Source organism: Phascolarctos cinereus, unplaced genomic scaffold, assembly GCF_003287225.1.
Source record: "Phascolarctos cinereus isolate Bilbo 61053 unplaced genomic scaffold, phaCin_HiC Scaffold_7;HRSCAF=346, whole genome shotgun sequence".
In the NCBI taxonomy this organism is placed as follows: domain Eukaryota; kingdom Metazoa; phylum Chordata; class Mammalia; order Diprotodontia; family Phascolarctidae; genus Phascolarctos; species Phascolarctos cinereus.
In genome coordinates, this window is record NW_027556180.1 from 45,424,570 (window position 1) to 45,444,898 (window position 20,329).

At 41.5% G+C, this 20,329-nt stretch overlaps 1 protein-coding gene across 1 annotated transcript in view; it reads left to right on the forward strand.

Moving 5' to 3' along the window:
- The window catches only part of ERICH6 (glutamate rich 6), a 42,604-nt gene extending 37,824 nt beyond the window's left edge, over positions 1–4,780 (forward strand). Inside the window, exon 15 of the mRNA XM_020980881.2 lies at positions 4,516–4,780. Coding sequence (XP_020836540.1) covers positions 4,516–4,773 — 258 coding nt within the window. The 3' untranslated portion in view covers positions 4,774–4,780. The remainder of the gene's footprint in view (positions 1–4,515) is intronic.
- The last annotated feature ends 15,549 nt before the right edge of the window (positions 4,781–20,329 follow it).

Below are 20,329 nucleotides of genomic sequence, written 5' to 3' on the forward strand. Positions count from 1 at the left end.
GCTTGTAGGCTGTACAAAAACAAGGGAAGAGCTGGATTTGACCCTTGAGCCATAGTTTGGTGACCCTTGGGCTAGACCAGGGCTGGGGAACCTGCAGCCTCAGGGCCACAACTAGCCTTCTAGGTCCTTGGTTGTGGCCTTTTGACTGAGTCCAAGTTTTACAGAACAAATCTTTTATTTGGATTCAGTAAAAGGGCCATGCTTGAGGACCTAGAGGACCACATGTGGCCTCAAGGCTGCAGGCTCCCCACCTCCGGGCTAGACCATCCGGTACATGAAGGGGAATATTTCTCTAGAGCTCTTGGGAAAGATTTTGTTATCATTTATCTAGAGGATGGCATTGCTGATTAATCCAACCCAACCTCCACATGGCTGCAAAATTTCTTACCCTAAAGCACAGATGATCTGACCGTGTCACTCCTAGCCTCAAGAACCTTCAATGGCTCCCTCTCACTTCTCTGATTCAGTAGAATTATTTCAGTTTAGCCTTCATAATCTGCCCTCAGCTCAGCATTGTCAGTTTCTTTCATGTTACAACTCCATAATTATACATTCTACATCCCACTGCCTGATTCTCATACACAACTTTCCATCTCCCAGGTCCATGTCTTTGTTCCCTGGCTGCTCCACCCCTATGCCAAGAATGCTCCCCTTCCTCACCTCTGCCTCCTTCTCAGAGTCCCTAGCCTCCTTCAGAGCTCAGCTCAGGTAACACCATCTACGAGAAGCTTTTGGTTGGCAGTACTAGGTGGCCCAATGGATAGAGTGCCTAGCCTGGAGTCAGGAAGACTCATCTTCAGGAGTTCAAATCTGGCCTCAGACACTAATTCACTTAGCCCTGTCTGCCTCAGTTTCCTCATCTATAAAATAAGCTGGAGAAGGAAACGGCAAACCACTGCAGTATCTTTGCCATGAAAATCCCAGACGGGGTCACGAAGAGTCAGACATGACTGAAAACGACATGACTGAACAACAGGCTCTTCCCCACCTCGGAATGACTTTTTATTTACTTTATTTTTAAATTTTTTATTCATTTTGAACTTAAATACAAAAGAAGAAAAGTATTTCCATGTTGACAGCAGAACACAAAAAGAGGATTTAATATGAAACCATGAAGTGAAGATTCATTTTAAAAAAAAACAACTCTGGAATAAACACTAAATATTGTTTTCAAAACTACCTTGCTTTTCTATACTTCCTTCTGAGTTTTCTTTTGTTCCTTGCTGTGCACATTTTATTTTTATTTTTTTCTCTCTCCCTCTCCCTCTCCACCCCACACTACAGAAGGCCACCATTTCACACACACACACACACACACACACACGTGTGTGTGTGTGTGTGTGTGTAAAACTATACTATGCATACTTCTATTAGTCAGTTCTTTCTCTGGAGGTGGATAGCATCTACCTTCTTAGATGATTTGCGGTTGATTTGAGTATTCGTAACACCAAAATAACTTCGCCAGTCAGAGCTGGTCTTCAAACAACATTGCTGTTACTGTATACAATGTTCTCTTGGTTCTGCTCATTTCACTTTTCATTTTTTCATACAAGTCTTTTTATGTTTTTCTAAAATGAACCACCTCATCATTTCTTTTTTTGTTTGTTTGTTTTTGGGGGGGTTTTTTTGGCTAGGCAATGGGGTTAAGTGACTCCCAGAGTCACACAGCTAGTGAGTGTTATGTGTCTGAGGCCGTATTTGAACTCAAGTCTTCCTGAATCCAGGGCCAGTGCTCTATCCACTGCACCACCTAGCAGCCCCCTCATCATTTCTTATAGCACAGTAGCATTCCATCACAACCATATATCACAACTCATTTAGCCATTCCTCAATTGATGGGCACCTCACAATTTCCAGTTCTTTGTCACCACAGAGAGCTGCTATAAATACATTTTAGAACATATATATTCTCTTTCCCTTATCACCTTGTAAAAGAGACCTAATAGTGTCTGAGGACAGATTTGAACTCAGGTCTTCCTGATTCTAGGACCAGCACTCTATTTACTGCACCACCTAGTTGTCCCTTCCATCCACTCACCTCATGCTAATAATAATAACAACAAAATAATAATATAAAAAATTAAAGCTAGTCTGTGTATTTTGAACTAAAGCACCCTGGCTGCCTCAGACAAGCATCTTATTTTCCTTCAGACGTGACCTGTGTTATTGCCTTGGTCCTCCCCTTCACTCAAATGTGAAGCCAATGTGAGTATTATATACCAGGAAAGGAGACTCTAAGCCTTGTGCTTTAGAGAGCCAATATAATATAATAATATAATAATAAAAAAAACCCAGTGTCTGGGTTATAGAGTCTATACAAGGGGCAACTAGTTAGTTGGTGCAGTGGATAGAGCTCTAGCTTTGGAGTCAGGAGGACCTGAGTTCAAATCTGGTCTCAGACACACAACACATGACACTTACTAGCTGTGTAACCCTGGGCAAGTCACTTAACCCTGATTGCCTAGTAAAAAGCAAGGGAGGAAAAAAAAAAGAATGTCACAAACAGTATATAGTTTTATAACTTTTGGGCCATAATTCCACATTGCTCTCCAAAATGGCTGGATCAGTTCACTGTTCCACCAACTGTATTCACTTTAAACATGTTTTGTATTTTATCTATGTTCATGGTACGGCCATTGGAATATGAACTTCTCCAGGTTGAGAGCTTTTGAATTTTTGCATTTGTATGCTCAGTGTCTAGTACCTGTAAATAAATGCTTTTTGAATTGAATTCATCATTTGACTATATGTAGTTTATCACTTGACTCACAATTTTAGAATTCAAGGAAAGAACCCATAGCAAGAATTTCATATTGTGAGGCAGCTAGATGGTGCAATGGATAGAGCATTGGCCATGAAGTCAGGAGGACCTGAGTTCAAATCTGGTGTTAGACCAAATACTTGACACTAGCTGTGTGACCCTGGGCAAGTTGCTTGACCCCAATTCCTAAAAAAAAAAAATCATATTGTACTAAAGCAGCTTTGTAATTATTTCAGAGTTTAGTTTTCTCAAAATGCCTTTCAGTAAATCCAATTGGCATACCTGCTGCTCGCAACCGGTCACAGCGAAATCTTAATCTTTGGCCCTCTAAAGCACAAGGCTTAAAGTCTCCTTTCCTGGTATATAATACTCACATTGGCTTCATATTTGAGTGAAGGGGAGGACCAAGGCAATAACACAGGTCACGTCTGAAGAAAAATAAGATACTTGTCTGAGGCAGCCAGGGTGCTTTAGTTCAAAATGCACAGACTAGCTTTAATTTTTTATATTATTATTTTTGTTGTTATTATTATTAGCATGAGATAAGTGGATGGAAGGGACAACTAGGTGGTGCAGTAAATAGAGTGCTGGTCCTAGAATCAGGAAGACCTGAGTTCAAATCTGTCCTCAGACACTTAATAGCTGTGTGACCCCGGGCAAGTCACTTAACCTTGTCTGCCTCAGTTTCCTCATCTGTAAAATGAGCTGGAGAAAGGAATGGCACAGCACTCCAGTATTTCTGCCTAGAAAACCCCAAATGAGGTCATGAAGATTCACACACAACTAAAATGACTGAACAAAAACAAGTGAATAAAATACCAAAATAAAAATCAGGAAACTTAATCTTTAGTCTCATCCTTGCCCCTAATTTGAGAAAAAAAAATGTTATGTGACCCAGACTTTGGTTTCCTCATCTTTAACGCAATTCTTACTAGTCCATCAGATTTCTTTCTACAGGTGCTAAAAAAAAAATTGCCCAATTTGTGCGAGGAAATCAGCATGGCATAAGGAGCTAATAGTTGACCTGAGAGCTAGGAAAGTCAGGACCTGCCCCGACACAGACTGGTTGCATGACCCTGGACAGCTCCCTTCATCTCTTAATGCCTCAAGTAATGCTCCGAGGTCATAATAAAATGCAGGACAATTGCAGATCTACAAAGGCAGAACTTAGTGGTAGTTCTCCAAAGCAATTAAAATCACTCATCTAAACCAAAATGTACATGTGTATATGATTGCATATGTATTTCCTAGTATTTGTAATACTGCCAGATGCATTCTTCATAAAACATAAACTTCTTATTTTTTTTTAAAGCTCATAAAAAGAAAGGAATATACATTCATTTTAGTGGTAGAGGAAAAAACTTTTTTTCTGCTGTTATTGAGAATTTGTAACCTATACTCCTGAAATTGTGTTTACTATCATAACCCCCAATATAATTGTTTTCTTTGTGGACTCTCTACCTAAGTTCCTCTTATTTCAAGCACAGAGGAGAATGTTGGTGGGGAAGGGGAAGGGAAGAAGCAGAGCCTACTATGAGCCAGGCACTGTGCTAAGTACTATTTTTTTTATAAATATTATCTCATTTGATTTGGTACTACCCTTATTCCTAGACAATGGCAGTAGGCCTTCACAGAGTGAAGAATTCTGTCCTAAATCATCTCCATGATTCAGTCATAATGACAGGTGTTCATCTCTTTTCAACACCAGTCACTGGCCAACCATTCACTGTCTTTTTTCCCCTAAAAATGTGCAGGTATATGAAGAGGTGCCCAAGTTCAAATATTTCCTTGATGAGGACCTTTTTCTGCTTGCATTCATCATAAGGATTCGACGTTTGCTGAGCAAATTTGAGATATGTATGAACTTTCCCAGCATTGAGAACTGGTATAAACTGAAGACACCTTCCTACCTGGGAACTCGTGCTGTGAAATTACTTTCACTCTGTCAGTATTATGAGTTAAGTAAAGATGCAATTTCAACAATCACTGAATTATTAAATGAACCGATTTAACTAAGAATTGTTGTTTGGATTTAAGAAGACCTTCCCCACATTAAGTAGGAAAGACTCCAACATAATTCCTTGTCAGTTTCCATGTACTCAAGGGTCCAAAGTACAAAATCTTTCCATCCAGAAAAGTATACACTTCAAGGGCCAAGAGAGGATTTAAAAAAGGAGACTGGCTTCACTCCAACATTGGTGCTACAAATAGCAGTGGCTGAGATTGTCTTGGCTTGTTCCTCATATCAGTCACCTAAGATTTACCCCTGTAGTATATTGGAAAGTGCTGAATGTGGTGAAGACATTTGGGTTCAAATCACATCTATGGCACGTATTAGCTGTGTAAGCATGGCAAATCATTTAACGTCTGTAAATCACATTCCCTATCTGTGTGGTAGTTTCCCTGATTATCTCATTTAATTAGGTCTCTTTTTACTTTTGTTTTCTCTGAGATCATGATTGCTATCCCTGCTTTTTTTTTAACTCCAGCTGAAGCATACTAGACTCCATTCTAGCCCTTTAACTGTCTTTCTGTTTCAAATGTGTCTCTTGTACACAACATATTATTGGATTCTGGTTTCTAATCCATTCTGCTCTCTGTTTCCTTTGATCTCATTTCTTATTAAAAATAAAAGTTAATTCTCATCTACACAAGTATCTGTAAAAGTCACATTTCACATTCCACAAATTCCACAAATTCTTGACCCTACTTTATAGGTGAGATGTCAAGGAATGGCAAGGGCAGGAAAAGTTTTTGCTTTGGTCTTTGTATCCCAAACACAGAGCTCTAGTAGAATCAATTTAGAAAAATGTTATTGAGCCAAACTGAATTAATGGAAAGGGACTGCTGCATTAAAGTCTCTTCCAATACTCTTGCCTTCCCCCCCCCCCCACACACATACAACTTCCCTTAATAATACTCATTTCCTTTTCTGTAGCATTTATTATTCATCAATATCAAGACAGATGAACACTTTAACTATAGATTAAGTTCTACTCCATTACACTCCAGTCATTATTGTAATCTTTTCACAAGGCAAAGATGCTAAGAAAACTCCTAACTGAAATAAATCAATTGGAAGGGAAGAACTCATGGAGGTCCTTTGAAATAAAGACATATATCTATCTGCCTGAAGGCCTTCCTATGGCAACATACTGAATGCTGCCTTTGGCAGGAACCACCCCCCCAGAGTTTTCCAATGTAATATGAATTGAAACTTGGCCCTAGATGGATAATTCATGTCATTTCAGAAATGTCTATTTCCTCTAATATCACAATGTTTTCAGTTCTCAGAACAAGCTTTAAGCAGTTATCTCAGCATTTACTCTCACCTTAGTCAAAGAATTAAATGGTCCAAACCCCAATAGCAACTGCAAAGATAAATATGATGTGATAAAAAGGGTTTGGGGTGGGGGAGCAGAGCCAAGATGGCAGATTAGAGGCAGCAAGCCAACAGAACTCTCTCAACATTCCCCTCTAAACAATTTTAAAATAACACCTCAAATCAAATTTTGAAGTGGCAGGTCCAACAAAAGGTCAAGGTGACATTTTGCAGCCTAAGAAAACTTGGGAGGTCATCAGGGGAAGACTGTGACACTGAGGTGGAGGCCTGTCCAGAGCACACGCACTCAGCTGCATAACAGCAGCCACAGCCACAGCTTTGGGAGCTCTCAGCTTAGAGATGGTAAGGGAGTTGGACAACTGGTCAGAAGGAGATTACAGGGGATCTTTTGCTGGCACTGGGTGCAGCTGGTGTTGATTAGCAACTCTATTGCCCATATACAGTTCTGGTTTGCAGTTCCATGGTGGAGAAGAGCGTCTATGGTCAGCTACAAGGGAGCAAGGCTCCTGATACAGTTCCAAGGCCAAGAGGAGCACTAGTACTTATGACTGCAGGAGAGCAAAGGTCCTCTTAGGTAAAGACCAGAGTGTAGACCAGGAGAGAAGTGCCCACACCTCTCCCCAGACCACACCACTTTGGAAACACAGAAAACTTACAGAGCATCTCCCACCCCACCCTAGCCCAGAACTAGGTCAGAAAACAGCAGCTTGAAAAAGCCTGAAGCTTGGGACAGTGCCTTGCCACCCCTCGGTGAGCAGAGCCCCTTTGATGTTCTCTCCTTCACTTCAACTTGGAGCTAAGTTTGCAAGTTATTTTACTGGCCTTCTCTACTAGCCATAAAAAACGTTTATAAAAGCCATCATATGTCTTGCAGTTTTTTTGCTTATAAATAGTGGAGAAACATGGTATGTGTGGGTAAGAGAAGTATAAACTGTGCACCCTCTGGGTCCAAAGAGCTGCCAACCCTCTTTCATAAGACTGTAGGATAATAAGGTCATAAGTCTACAACAGAGTGAATTGGATTTAAGTGAGGGAGGGCTGTGCAAAAAGTCACCAGCCTCACTTTCTCTTCCAGAACCATCTGAGTCCATTGGGTAAGATATAGAAAAGGATGACTGGAGAAGGCCCCTATAAGACTGATAAGGAAGCAGTGAAAAGAAGGTCCCAGTACCCCCAGTGCCTCCTTGTAATTGACAGAATGTGCCAATCGAAAGCTTGAACCCTTTAGCCTTGGGATCACAGGCTCACAGATTTAGAACTAGAGAACCTGAGGGGTCCCCCATTTACAAATGCTAGGAAAAGGAGATTATTTGCTGGCCAAAACAGAACACCACCAGTAATCAGGCTTTGCTGTTGATAGATTTGCATAACAAAAACAGGAATGTGGGCTGAGTGGGTGGTAAACTCTGAGTTTTCCTCTATAGCAGAAGGCTTCGATCTCTAGTCCAGACCATACCATAGTAATTGAAAAAGGGGGAAAAAAACCCTACATCTTAGCCTGGGGCATTCTCAGTCAATAAAGCATGGATGAAAACAGTATCATGGCTCTTAAGCAGGTACTATGTACCAGGTACTGGGCTAAGTGCTGAGGATACTAAAAAAGGCAAAAGATAGTCCCAGGTACAAACAAGATATAGACAAGATAAATTGGAGATAATCAATAGAGGGAAGGCACTAGAATTAAGTGGAGGATAAGGGAAGGCTTCTTATAGAAGGCAAAACTTTAGCTGGGACCTGAAGGAAGCGAGGGGGAAGGGAGGGGAGAAAGACGAGGAAAAGAGTTCCAGGTAGGGGGACAGCTGGTGAAAGTGCCTGGAGATGGAAGATCTCCAGGATCCACAGAGGACAGTGTTGCTGCATCACACAGTAGGGGGAAGAGAGGTAGGGGTGGTAAAGTGTAAGACTAGAAAGGGAAGGAGAGGTCAGGTTATGAAGGACTTTGAATGCCAAATAGGAATTTCTATTTGCTCCCTGGTAGGGAGCCACTGAAGTTTATTAAACAGAGGGGGAAGGGAGGGTAACAAGTGATTTTGGAAGATGACTGACAGCTGAGTGGAAGATGCTCGGGAGCAGGGAGGGATTTCAGGCAGGAAGACTGAAGAAATGTTCTACCCCAAATCTTACCAGGTTATTTCACTAAATACCTTTGCTTTGAACTAATTTTGTCTTCAGGTAGACTGGATAAAAAGCCATCATCTCTGGAGGCTCATGAGATATTGTTTTGAGAGGATGTGGACCAGGATCCTACATGTTAAAGAGGAGCAGCTGGGTGATGAAGTAGATAGCATGCCAGCCCTGGAATCAAGAGAAGCTGAGTTCAAATCTGGCCTCAGACAGATTTTACTAGCTGTGTGACCCTGGGAAAGTCACTTAATCCTATTTGCCTCAGTTTCCTCATCTGTCAAATGAGCTGGAGAAGGAAATGGCAAACCACTCCAGTATCTCTGCCAAGTAAACTCCAAATGGAATCATGAAGAACTGGACATGATTAAACAATAACTAAGCTTAATGGAAACAAATGAAAAGAGTTTATCCATTTTAAACATAAGGACAAAGAAAAAAAATGACTAAATACAAGTCGACATTAAACATTAAATACCATGTAAAGCATGGTAACTGGAAATCATGAAACCTGGCTTCTAGTCTTGGCTCCATTTAAAAAAAAAAACAAAATGAAAACAAATGATCTAACCTTGGGAAAGTCCTAAGTTTCACAGGATTCACAGCTAGAAAGGAGCACAGAGCCCATCAAGTCCAACTCTCATTTTACAGATATGGAAACTGAGGCACAAAGAAGTTAAGTGACCTGCCAAGAGTCACACAGCTAAACAGTGAGATGAGATTTGAATCCAGGGTTTCCTGAGTCCAAGATCAGTCCTCTAGACCATATTCCACAAACAATGAAGGGACTGGACGAGTTAACAGCCCAAGATTTCTGCATGACCTTCCATAGGTCCATTTGCTGAGCAGCCGTTCATTACAATGAAAAGAAGGTTGTATTTTGGAGTCAGAGCCCCTGGGTTCAAACTCCAGCTCTGACACTTGCTATGTGGGTGATCTCAAGCAAAATTACTTTACTTTCTGGGACTTGATAAATAAAGGGAGAGGGAGGGAGAAAATTAGAGGGCTGAACAAAGTCTCAGGCAGGGCCTGAATTTACATATCTTATTTCCCTCCAGTGGAACGTGGAGTGGTCTCATCTTGGGCTTTGTAGTCTCAGTTCCTACCATTTTGTCTTACACATAATGTTGTTGTTTAGTTATTTTCAGTCATGTCTGACTCTCCTTGGTCCCATTTGGGGTTTTTCTTGGCAAAGACACTGGAGTGGTTTGCCATTTCCTTCTCCAGCTCAGATGAGAAAACTGAGGCAGACAAGGTTAAGTGACTTGCCCAGGGTCACACAGCTATTAAGTGTTGGAGGACAGATTTGAACTCAGGTCTTCCTGATTCTAGGACCAGCACTCTATCCACTGTGCCACTTAGCTGCCCATCTTGCAAATAATAGGTGCTTACTAAAAGTGTGTTCAGTTGAATTTGATTGAATGAATTGAGTATGATGGCAAGATGCCTGATTTGGAGCCAGAGGATCTAGGTTTGAGCCCCAGCTCTGCTTCTTTACCTGGGTGACTTGGGAGAGTCACTTCCCCTCTTCCTCAGCCACAAAATGAAGGATTGGATCAGACCATCTCCAATGTCCTATCTACCTGTAATAGTCTATGAATCTACAAAATGAAGTATTTTCAGAGGGAAAAAAGTCCCACATTTAGAAGCTGCTAAAAAGTTTTTATATGGGACATCTCCATTTCAACATGTTAAACAAAAATAGTCATCCATCTCTGTATGGTAAACATTTACTGGTCAGGTTTAAGTTACAGTTCAGCCGCATTCCAGTTCAGATTTCTAGGTTTGTGGTTGTTATTTTTTTCCTAAAACAATATGGGGGGTTGAAGGGTGGGGAAGGAGGGAAAGCAGTCAGTCACTGGCGAGCTGCCCTGTCTACAAACAGACCTGCACTTGGAAATAGCAAAGGAGAAATAATTGTCTTCTCTCCAGTAAGAGTTACTGTCTACCAGAGGCGCACCAGGGACCCAAAGGAGCTTCTTATTCCCTGCCTCCTGGCTGTGGGCACTCCTCTTCCTCCAAGGTTGCCAACTGCCAGGTCCACTCTTCTGCTAGGGACTGATCAACTTTGTGGGTGAATGGCCGAGTACCCACCATGCTTAGCTTACACACACAAGAATGAGAAGCCTTTGCATGGCACAGCATTCTGAAGTAATGAGTAAGGACAAGGAGGATGTTCATTTAGAAAGGTGCTACGGATTCTGGAGTCAAAGGAAATGAGTTTAAATCCTGCCCTGATAGTGATTACTTGTGTGACCTTGAGCCAGTCATTAGCTCCCTGAGTCTCAGTTCCTTCATTTGTAAAATGAAGGGTTCAACTATGTTGCTTCTGAGGTTCCTTCTAGCTCAAGATCTGTGATGGTCTAGGATTGCTCTAACAGAATGTGCAGTGAGATATGCGGTAGATAATAATCATAATAATGCCCACAAGAAATATAAATAACAATAGCTAGCTCCAGAAGGAGGTTGACAGTGGAGGATAACAGAATACTCAGTGAGGTGATGCAATGGATAAAAATAGCAGCAGCTAGCATTTCTATAGCTAGGCACTGTGCTAAGTCATTCACAAATATTATCTCAGGGGCTGCTAGGTGGTGCAGTGGTCTCAGATACTTACTAGCTGTATGACCCTGGGCAAGTCACTTAACCTTGTTCACCTCAATTTCCTCACCTCTGAAATGAGGCAGAGAAGGAAAGGGCAAACCACTTTGGTATCTTGGTCAAGAAAACCCAAAAAAAGGGGCAGCTAGGTGGCACAGTGGCTACAGCTCCAGCCCCGGAGTCAGGAGACCTAAGTTCAAATCCATCCTTAGATACATGAGCCTTACTAGCTGTGTGATCCTGGGCAAGTCATTTAACCCCATTGCCTTAGCAAAAAACCAAACAAATATTATCTCATTAGATCAGAGCATTGGACCCAAAGAAGACCTGAGTTCAAATCCTTCCTCACATACCTACCAAGTGTGAGACCCTGGATAAGTCACATAACCTCATGATAACCTACGATGAGAAAATATTTGTAAAGTACTTTGCAAACCTCCAAATGCAATTTGCCATTAGCTGTGAGGAAGGTAAAGAGGGCTAGCTCATTGAAGATATGGAAGCAGAACACAAAGATTGAGATCTCTTGACCCTGGTCTGTGATACAGAATAGAAACCACCCACGAGTTCAAGCCACGAGCTGTTGCTTTCCACTAGCCTGACGTCAAAACTACTGTCTCCAAGTATCTTATCGACCATTGACAGTCAACAGTCCATGGCAGACTTTTGTCTACCATTCCAGTGGCAGTATTTGAATGTTAGCCAAAGAGGATGCACATGCAGGAAGTACAATATAACTGTGTTATCTGTCAGTGGGCAAGATCATAATGAGGAGGAAGTGAACACTGCCGAGTTGAAAAGATGGTACAGAAAAGAAATAGTGCCTAGGAAAATGTTCCCTCTCCCACCTAATACTATATCACCAGGGCAAAAACAAACAAACAAAAAAGCAAAAATGATAAAAATCATTTTTAAATGGACATTTTTGTTATCTACCACTCAGCAAAAGGAGCGTAAGTCCATTCTTTCCCCTGAAGACTTCATATCACACTTTGTTTGGCGACTTGATACTTGTATTTAGCACAACACATTACAAGATGTCAGTTTGTATCTTATAACTCTGCTAGTCTATGGGCTAAAATCATATTTCTTCAAAACGCTATCTCCATCAATGCCCAGCACAGGGTTCTACCCACTGTTGACATTTAGTAAATTATTATCTACGTCAGTAATAATCATAGACTTTCTAATTGCAGCAATTTCTTTTAATTCAGAATGTTTTCCTGGAAGACTGTTCATGCTTAAAGGTCATCCTCTTTGATTGGTAAAAGAATCTTGCACTCTACTAACACTGCCTTTTTATTAAGTTCTCCCAAATTTTCTTTCATATCAGTATTTGTGTGGTAGAACTGTCTCATTCTCTTTCAGAATCTGTTTCAGAGAAACTTTCCATCCTATTTTCTAAATTGTCTAATCTCTTATTCATTTCATTGATTTCTTGTTTGAAAACTCTGATTTCCATTCTAATTTCTTTTTTCAATTGTCTCCTCTTTTGAACCACTTTAGTTTCTTGTGGTGGTTGTAGGAAGGAGGAGTTTACTTTTTTTTTGTTTGGACATCATCATAATAATAGCTAACATTTACATAGCACCTACTATGTGATAAGCACTTTGCAATTATTATCCCATTTGATCTTTATAATAACTTTATCACCATTTTACAGATATGGAAACTGAGGTTTAGTGACACAGCTATTAAGTGTCAGAGGCCAGATTTTTAACTCAGATCTTCCTGTCCAGCACTCTACTGATCTGCCCATCACATTCTTTTACTGAATAATATGTAGTAGTCATGTAGTGAGAACTCTGCTGAACTCAGAAGCTAGAGAGCCTCTAGCTCAATTCTCACCTCCAGAGCTTACTGTGTTTTCATAGGCAAGGAATTTGACCTTTAGAGCTTTAATTTCTCCTGTATTAAAATGGAGATACTACTTGTGATATATATATAGTTCATAGAATTGTTGTGAGCAAAATGATGTATTTAAAATGCTTTTCAAACCTTAAGGCACAATATAAATGCAGTTTCAATGTCCTCCTCCACTCAAAGGTTAGGGTGTTTGGCTGGATCTGGGCTATGTGAAAATTCCACAGGGAGATTATCACAGTTGGGTCTATACTCATAGTTTCTCACCAGAGAAACCAGCTCTTCCCTTGTTCCTCAGTTGCCAAGTCAACAACCATTTATTAAATGCTTATTATCATATGCTCAGACATTGTGTTAAGCATTGGAGACAAAGAAAAGGAACAGCAATTCCTGCCCTCAAATCCAACAATCAAGGAGACAGCACCACTCTGAGTCCTTCCATAGTAGAAATTCCTATGGCCACAGAGCAAGGTTGGGCAAAACCAGAGTGAGTTATCAAACCTAATAAACACTATCCATTTGGGATGGATGGGCAGTGAGGGTGGGAGAGAGATATTAAATGAGATAAAGGCCAAGAGGTCCAGGAGAGAAGTGGCCATAGCCAAAGGTTTGAACATAGGCCTCTTGGAGGTCAATTCCAATAGACAAGCTCAATTAGGAAGAGAGGGCCTATCCATTATATAGCCTTCTGGTATTTCAAAAGTAGGGAGATGTTTCCCATTTTTTCCCTCTCCCTTATACAGTTTTAACTTCTATATATTTGGTGCATTTTTTTTGAGGTGGTGGGTTTGAGAGTTATGCTAAGAACCGTGCACTCTGTCATCTTGCTGGAAGCCTCCCACACTGCGTTTTAATTATTACTTAAGCAGCACCACGAAATGGAAAGAGAACCAGATTATGAGTCAGGAGTCTTTTCAGCCAGCTGACTCTGCCTGGAGGCAACTAGGAGCAGGTGGGGAATCATTCCTTGGTACAGACCCTGGGTTTTCGTAGTTGGTTGCCAGACCTCCTAAGCCTTCCTAAGTTGCTATTTCCTGTGGAAAGACACAATTGGGCACTCTGCACCAAGAGAAAGGAGCTAGACGTAAAACATGTACAGTAAAATATAGAAAAGGAAGTCCCACAAACAGGATCCGTTCCCACCATTCTGAACTCCTGGGGTTAGTGAAATCAAAGGTTATAATCCTCATTTAATTAGTTACGAAAGTATGGGCTGGAGTGGGATCATCCCATCAACACACCCATTTGGCATTCCCTTTCACCAGGGCAAAGACCACAGAGGAAATCAGTTTATCCCATCCTTGAATCACCCACGCAGCTAGGTGGCACAACATCAGACCTAGAGTCAAGAAGACCTGAGTTCAAATTCAGTCTTACATACTTTCTAGCTGTAAGACCCTGAGCAAGTCACTTAACCTATGTGTAAAATAGGGATAATAACAGTACTCTGCCTCTCAGGATTATCATGAGAATCAAAGGAGATAATATTTGTTGGCTTTGGTTTGTTTTTTTTAAGGCAATTGGGGTTAAGTGACTTGCCCAGGGTCACACAGCTAGTAAGTGTCAAGTATTTGGTCTGAGGCCAGATTTGAACTCAGATCCTTCTGATTTCAGGGCCAGTGCTCTATCTACTGCGCCACCTAGCTGCTCCCGGAGATAATATTTGTAAAGTACATTGCAAACCTTAAAATTTGATAGACACATAGATAGATGATAGATAGACAGATGGATGGATGGATGGATAAATTATGATTGTTCCTTCCCACTATTATTTGAGGTTCCTTCCTTACAGGAAGCTGAAGCTAGAACTAAAGGCACAAATAAATTAGTCTCACTGCCTGGGGGGTAGTAAGGAATATGGAAAAAGTAACAAACCCTGAGGGCCAATCCTTTACAGGAGGGAACTTTTCCTTGATCTGAGGCACTACTTTCAGGTAGGTCCTGGGAATACAGCATACACTTCATCAGTCCTTCCATAGTGGAAATTCCCATAAGAGCAAGGTTGGGCAAAACCAAACCAGAGTAAGTTATTAAACCTGACAAACACTTAACAGCTCACCATCCAGGAAGGAAGCCAGTGTGATCTACTTAGCATTATATTTCAGGTGCTGATTCCACAAGGCACATGTCTATACTGGGATTGAAAGCTAGGACACGTTAGCTGGCAGGTTGGTTAGAATGCAATAGTAGTTACCAAATCTTCCTCTGGAAGAGGGAGAAGATGAGGGGCCCACAAGAACCCTTATCTCCATGGCCACTTACTTCACGGACCCATTTAAGTAATCTGAATACAATCTTCTTTGTAGGCAGTAAGTATAGTCCTAATGAGGGCATCAACTCAGTTATTTAGCTGGTTTTCAGTAAATGACAGCAACTGTCACAGTACATGTGGTCCATCAACATATGGCCTGCCTCAAGTTATTCCCCACACCTCATTGTTCTCAGTCTTCCGACTGTGATCCCACCAGGTGGCAGAACATACAAAACCATCCACAATTTCCCAAGAAATATTTCAGTTTCATATTTCACATTCACATTGGACAGCCACATATGGACTGCAAGCAGTTCAGACCATTGCATGTGTTAGCAAAACTGCCATAACAAGGGGAGAGCTTGGGGCAACATTTCCCAATTCCTCCACTACTCTCCTCTAGCCTGTTTTCCGAGTCTAGTGCTCTTGGGATATTCTAGGCATCAGACGAAGAACCCCATAAGATACACAGTTCTGACTGAGTTATTTAACCATAACTGTCAGCACACTGACTATTAGGGAAAACTATTAAGCACTAAAGAATATGCAAATTTAAATGAGTAGAACTACCTGGTACACGGACTTTCTAGCTCAATACAAACATACAGCTCTATCAGATTAGCTCCTATATAGTGAAAAGGGGGTCTATAACAATAATCCAAAACATATAAGACACACAAGTACTATTAGGAAGAGGATGGTATTGGATTGAAATGAATACCTGTCCCAGGAGACTAACTCCTGTGCCAAGAGTCCTTTAAGGTTCTATCTGACAGAGGCACAGGGTAGGGGTTCTTAAACTTTGTGGCATGGATCCCTTTGGCAGTCTGGCAAAGTCAGTGGACCCCTTCTCAAAGTAATGCTTTAAATGCATAAAATAAAATACATAAGATCACAAAGGAAACAAAGGAATCACCCATATACACACATACATATGTGTATGCCTATATATATGCATGCACACATGTATGTATGTATGTATGTGTGTGTATGCTCATGACTTCTGAATTAAAAACTCTTGTCAGAGAGCAGTCATATTCTACCCCTTCCTAGCATCACATTTGGGAGTTCACATCAGTAAATTGCAGGCAGATTCTTGCATCGAGACTGAGGTCTTCCCAAGATGCACCAGTCAGATCAGGTGGGCATGAAAAGAGGCAGAACCAAAGTATGTTCATTCTAGGGGTGTCATGTCTTCTCGGGCTGGACTCATCAAAGCTGGGAAAGCTATGGTCTCAGACTTACATATATTGTATGGTTGAACTCTGTTGTGCACAGCCAACCTTGTGGGAAAAGGAATCACAGGAGACCCATGACATTATGGGTAACTGGTGCCTATTGACCAGAGGATGCCCTTGGGTTGGTCCTTTTTTTTTTTTTTAAGTTAGAGCCCAATATCAAGTGAACAACTCTATATGGATGAAACCAGGTGGAAAGGTTGCTCCAGAACCCCAAGGGGCCCCTTTGCTTTCTCCTCAAGGCTCTATAGACTCCAGGACTCCTCTCAACAGTGTCAGAACTCCCTGGGGATAAGGGTGGCATGGTAGAATTCACACCCACCTGAATGGCCTGTAAGGCTCCCCATCCTCACATGGTGGTGACCTTGAAAATGGGCCACGGCAAGATGGGGAATGTATTGCTACCAAATCTGAACAAGATTACCAAATGCTGAGCCTCCTACTTTGGGGTAACAAGCACTTAAAAGAGTACTTTGGAACTTGGACATTAAGCAACTTACCTAAGGTCACCTAGCTATTATGTGTCAAAGGCAGGACTTGAACCCAGACCTTCCTGATTGGGAGGCTGGCTCTCAACACTGCCTCTCTTTTCAATACCTGAAAATAATTCCCAGTACAACACAACAGGTTTCACACAAAGGCCTCTGATGCTCACTGCTTCCCAAAGTACCCTGTTCCTCAGCTCTGGTTATTTTTCTTTTGAGCAACCCTAAACTTGCCTTTTTATAGTTTCTACTCATTCACTAGTCCCAATTTACCCCTGGAGCCAAAGATAACCTGTCTAACCCAAGAACTCGCCATAATCCTGACGATGGTCAGTGGAGTGGATGGATGACTGTGCTATCAGTCCCTCATGAGGTTAGGCAGTCCAGGTCCCACCTAATAAGACCAAGGGGGGTGGGTTTACATATATACCCGGAAATGGACAATAAACTTACTCTGCCCTCATACACATGAAGATACTTCAGGAAGCAGGGGCCCAGAACAGGCATCACCCTGCATAATTCCGCAGGGGGCTTTAACCGTGGCAAATACCAGGAACCACCAAAAAAACAGCTTTGTCAAATTCAGGGTGATTAGCTATCCAAGAGCCACTAGCCAAATTTACAGATCAGACGAGGAAGGAAAAGGGGGATGCAGCAGGAACCTTCACTCCTTGCTGGGATTCCTTAAGAGCCTGGGGTACCTCACTGATGCCAGTCAATCCAGAGGAATCACCTGGGACATGAGGGAGACTTCAGTAGGTTTATGTTTGCCTTCACAAGGCAGAGCTCTCCACCCACTCCAGAAGCATCAAAATGACCAAGTATATTTCAATGAGAGACAATTACTATCCAACACTTTATTTGTTCCCAGGGGAAATGGAAACTAGTTTCTCCTCAGTCATCTTACTACTCTAAAAGTGAACCTGGTGCTCTTAAATTCAGCAAGATCTCCCAGGATCAAGCTTATTTTAGACCTTTAGCCCAGAGGTCTGGTCATTTTTCTTCTCCTAGGGTACTGCTTGCTACCCTGGCGAAATGGCCTAGGACCCCCTGATTTAAGGAGTCAGAGAAAGGTCAAGAAACTATGGTGCCAACCTGGATTGGTAGATGAGTGTTCTCACCTGAGAGTTCCCTATATCAATGAAAGGACAGGTCTAGTTCATGTTCCTAAATAAGAGTACTTAGCCTGACCTAGGGGGAGACGATTGGACATCTACCCACCCCTTTGATGTGTAGGGACAAGCATTATTTGCAACTGAGTGGTCAGGGCGCTTCATACTGGAAAATTTCTTGGACAGCACAAACTAGTAGATGTCCAAGATACTGTGCGTGGGTTTCTCATGAATTTGCACCTTAGGGACACCATAGTTTATTAACCACCAAAGAGTCAGTGACAAGAGGTCAAAGGTATGCAGCAAATGGAACTTACACCAGCAGATTCTACTGTGGGAGGACCCGAATCATACCATACAAAGTCAGGATAAAAATGGTCCAAATGGTTTGTCAAAATGGACTGGGAGGGCTACGACTAAAACTGGGCCCTGTTCATGAAACATGGATTGGGTGGAGGCAGAAATAACTCAGCATACATAAAGTGGGGAAGAGCGTCTAGAGAAGGAAGATGAGAAAACTCTGGCATCCTTCCCCTTCCTCCCCACCCCACCAAAAAAAATCTGGATACCCAAGGGTTCAGTTGTGAATCAATATAGTTGTTTTATCAATATCAAAGATTGTTGACCACCTAAGTCACCAGATGGTTATGAAGCAGGCCAATAGATTTTTCCTGGCTAAGGGTATGTATGTGGGTAGCAATTTAAGAGTCCCAGTGAAGGTTTCCAAAAGGAAAAAAAAAAAAGTCAGGGGCTTTTAGTTAACCCAATCTGCTCCTTCACCATACAGAAAGAGAAGAAAAGTCACAGCTCATTGACTAAGGCAGCTTTGGACGAATGCATGTAGTCTTTTAAGTCTATCAGCCTTTTCTTGGCAAGTAGTATTTATTAACAATCCTTGATTCATTTAATCACTCACTACCAGCTAAAACTTGCAAGAGGGGAGGAGTCATCATAACTAACTACAAAAGAATCTACAGGAAAAAATTCAAAGGACTCTGGACCATAGGGAGAGAGAGGGATGTGGTTTCTTTCTCCCCTAGTGGGCAAGGTGAGGATGTCAGGGTGCTGGGACATTCACTGGGGGTGGGGGGAGACTCATTCTCCTAGATGCCCAAGTCCCAAGATCTGCTTTTCAGTCCTTGTACTTGAACCGCAGAAACTTGCTGAGGCTTCCCTGCCAACTGACCTTACTACTCAGTCATGCATGTAGCTGATTCTTGGATCTATTCAAGTTTTGGTTCTTTGCTGAGTTTTGTGAACTCCTAAGGGAAGTTAAGAAATCAATACATGAACCTGGTTCTCCAGGTCTTGAGGTCTCATCTTTTATCCTTGGGCTAAGGGCCAACTGCAACAAACCTGACCCATAATCTTTATATTATGTTTTTATACTGATTTATATTAGGGTGGCCTTCAATGCCATAAATCCCTTATCATATAAGCAGACTTCCTCTAGGTTGCAGCAGGATTGCCAGGGACTTTCATAAAGTACTGTGAAATTCCACAGAAGGAGCCGGTAGACTGTCAGGTTGGCATAATAGTCTCAGCCCACTTTCCCCTCTTGAAATAGGCACCATGCCAACAATATTTAATTGATAAGGTCTAAGTATGTGTAGGAGGCAGTGCAAAGACAAGTAAAAAGAGCATGAGGCAGAGCTTGGAATGAGGGAAAGAAGCAATCAGGTCCCCAATAAGAATAAATTTAACACCAGGGAAGCCTATATTCCTGTGTAGATATAGGGTTCCCCTTCGACTCTCTGCCATTAGAGGACATTGGTCATAATCATTACAACTCACAGTAAAATACACAGAAGCAGGAGCTTTGGGGAACAGGGATACCCAAGAAAGGATACCATCAGGTCAATAGCTGGGACTTGGATATACTGGTCTTCAAGAACAAGGAGTGAAATAATGGTCTTTCTATAACATTTTATAGCTTTTCAAAGCACTTTCACTCATAGTTATTTAGAACAAACCCTGCTTCCTAGTTTCTAAATAAGGAAACAGAGGCTAAGAAAGCAACTTTCCCAGGTCATAAACAGCTAGTCAATGTCAAAACTGGAAGCTGACCCTTTCTATCAAAATCTGTAAGGCCCGTCATAGGCTCTCAATAACCTACCTGTTAATAACTTCTGAATTACTAATTTATGAAGCAGGAAGAGGGGGCCACTGGCCTTGCTCACTAGATGGCTGATGTCACATTCAACATTTAAATCAATCAAATCAATTTTTTATTTTTTTGGCAATCTGATGAAAAACTTAATATAAGTGTTAAAATTTTACCCGAACTTTACCAAAACCAGCTAAAGGCCAAAGCAGGAAGGGAAAATGATCCAATCCACTAACTACAAAACTTACACTTCTATTATCAAGGTTAACCATTTGCTAAATAAACTGTCTTTATTACAGCAATTAATGCCCATAAATACATGCTGAATTTCAATGTCAAAAGTAGGCTTAAATATCACCTATCCTACTTTTCTATACAGGAGCTAAATTTGGTCACTACATGGATGTACTTCTAAATAAGGGGCAGGGTTTTTATTAACCTAACAAA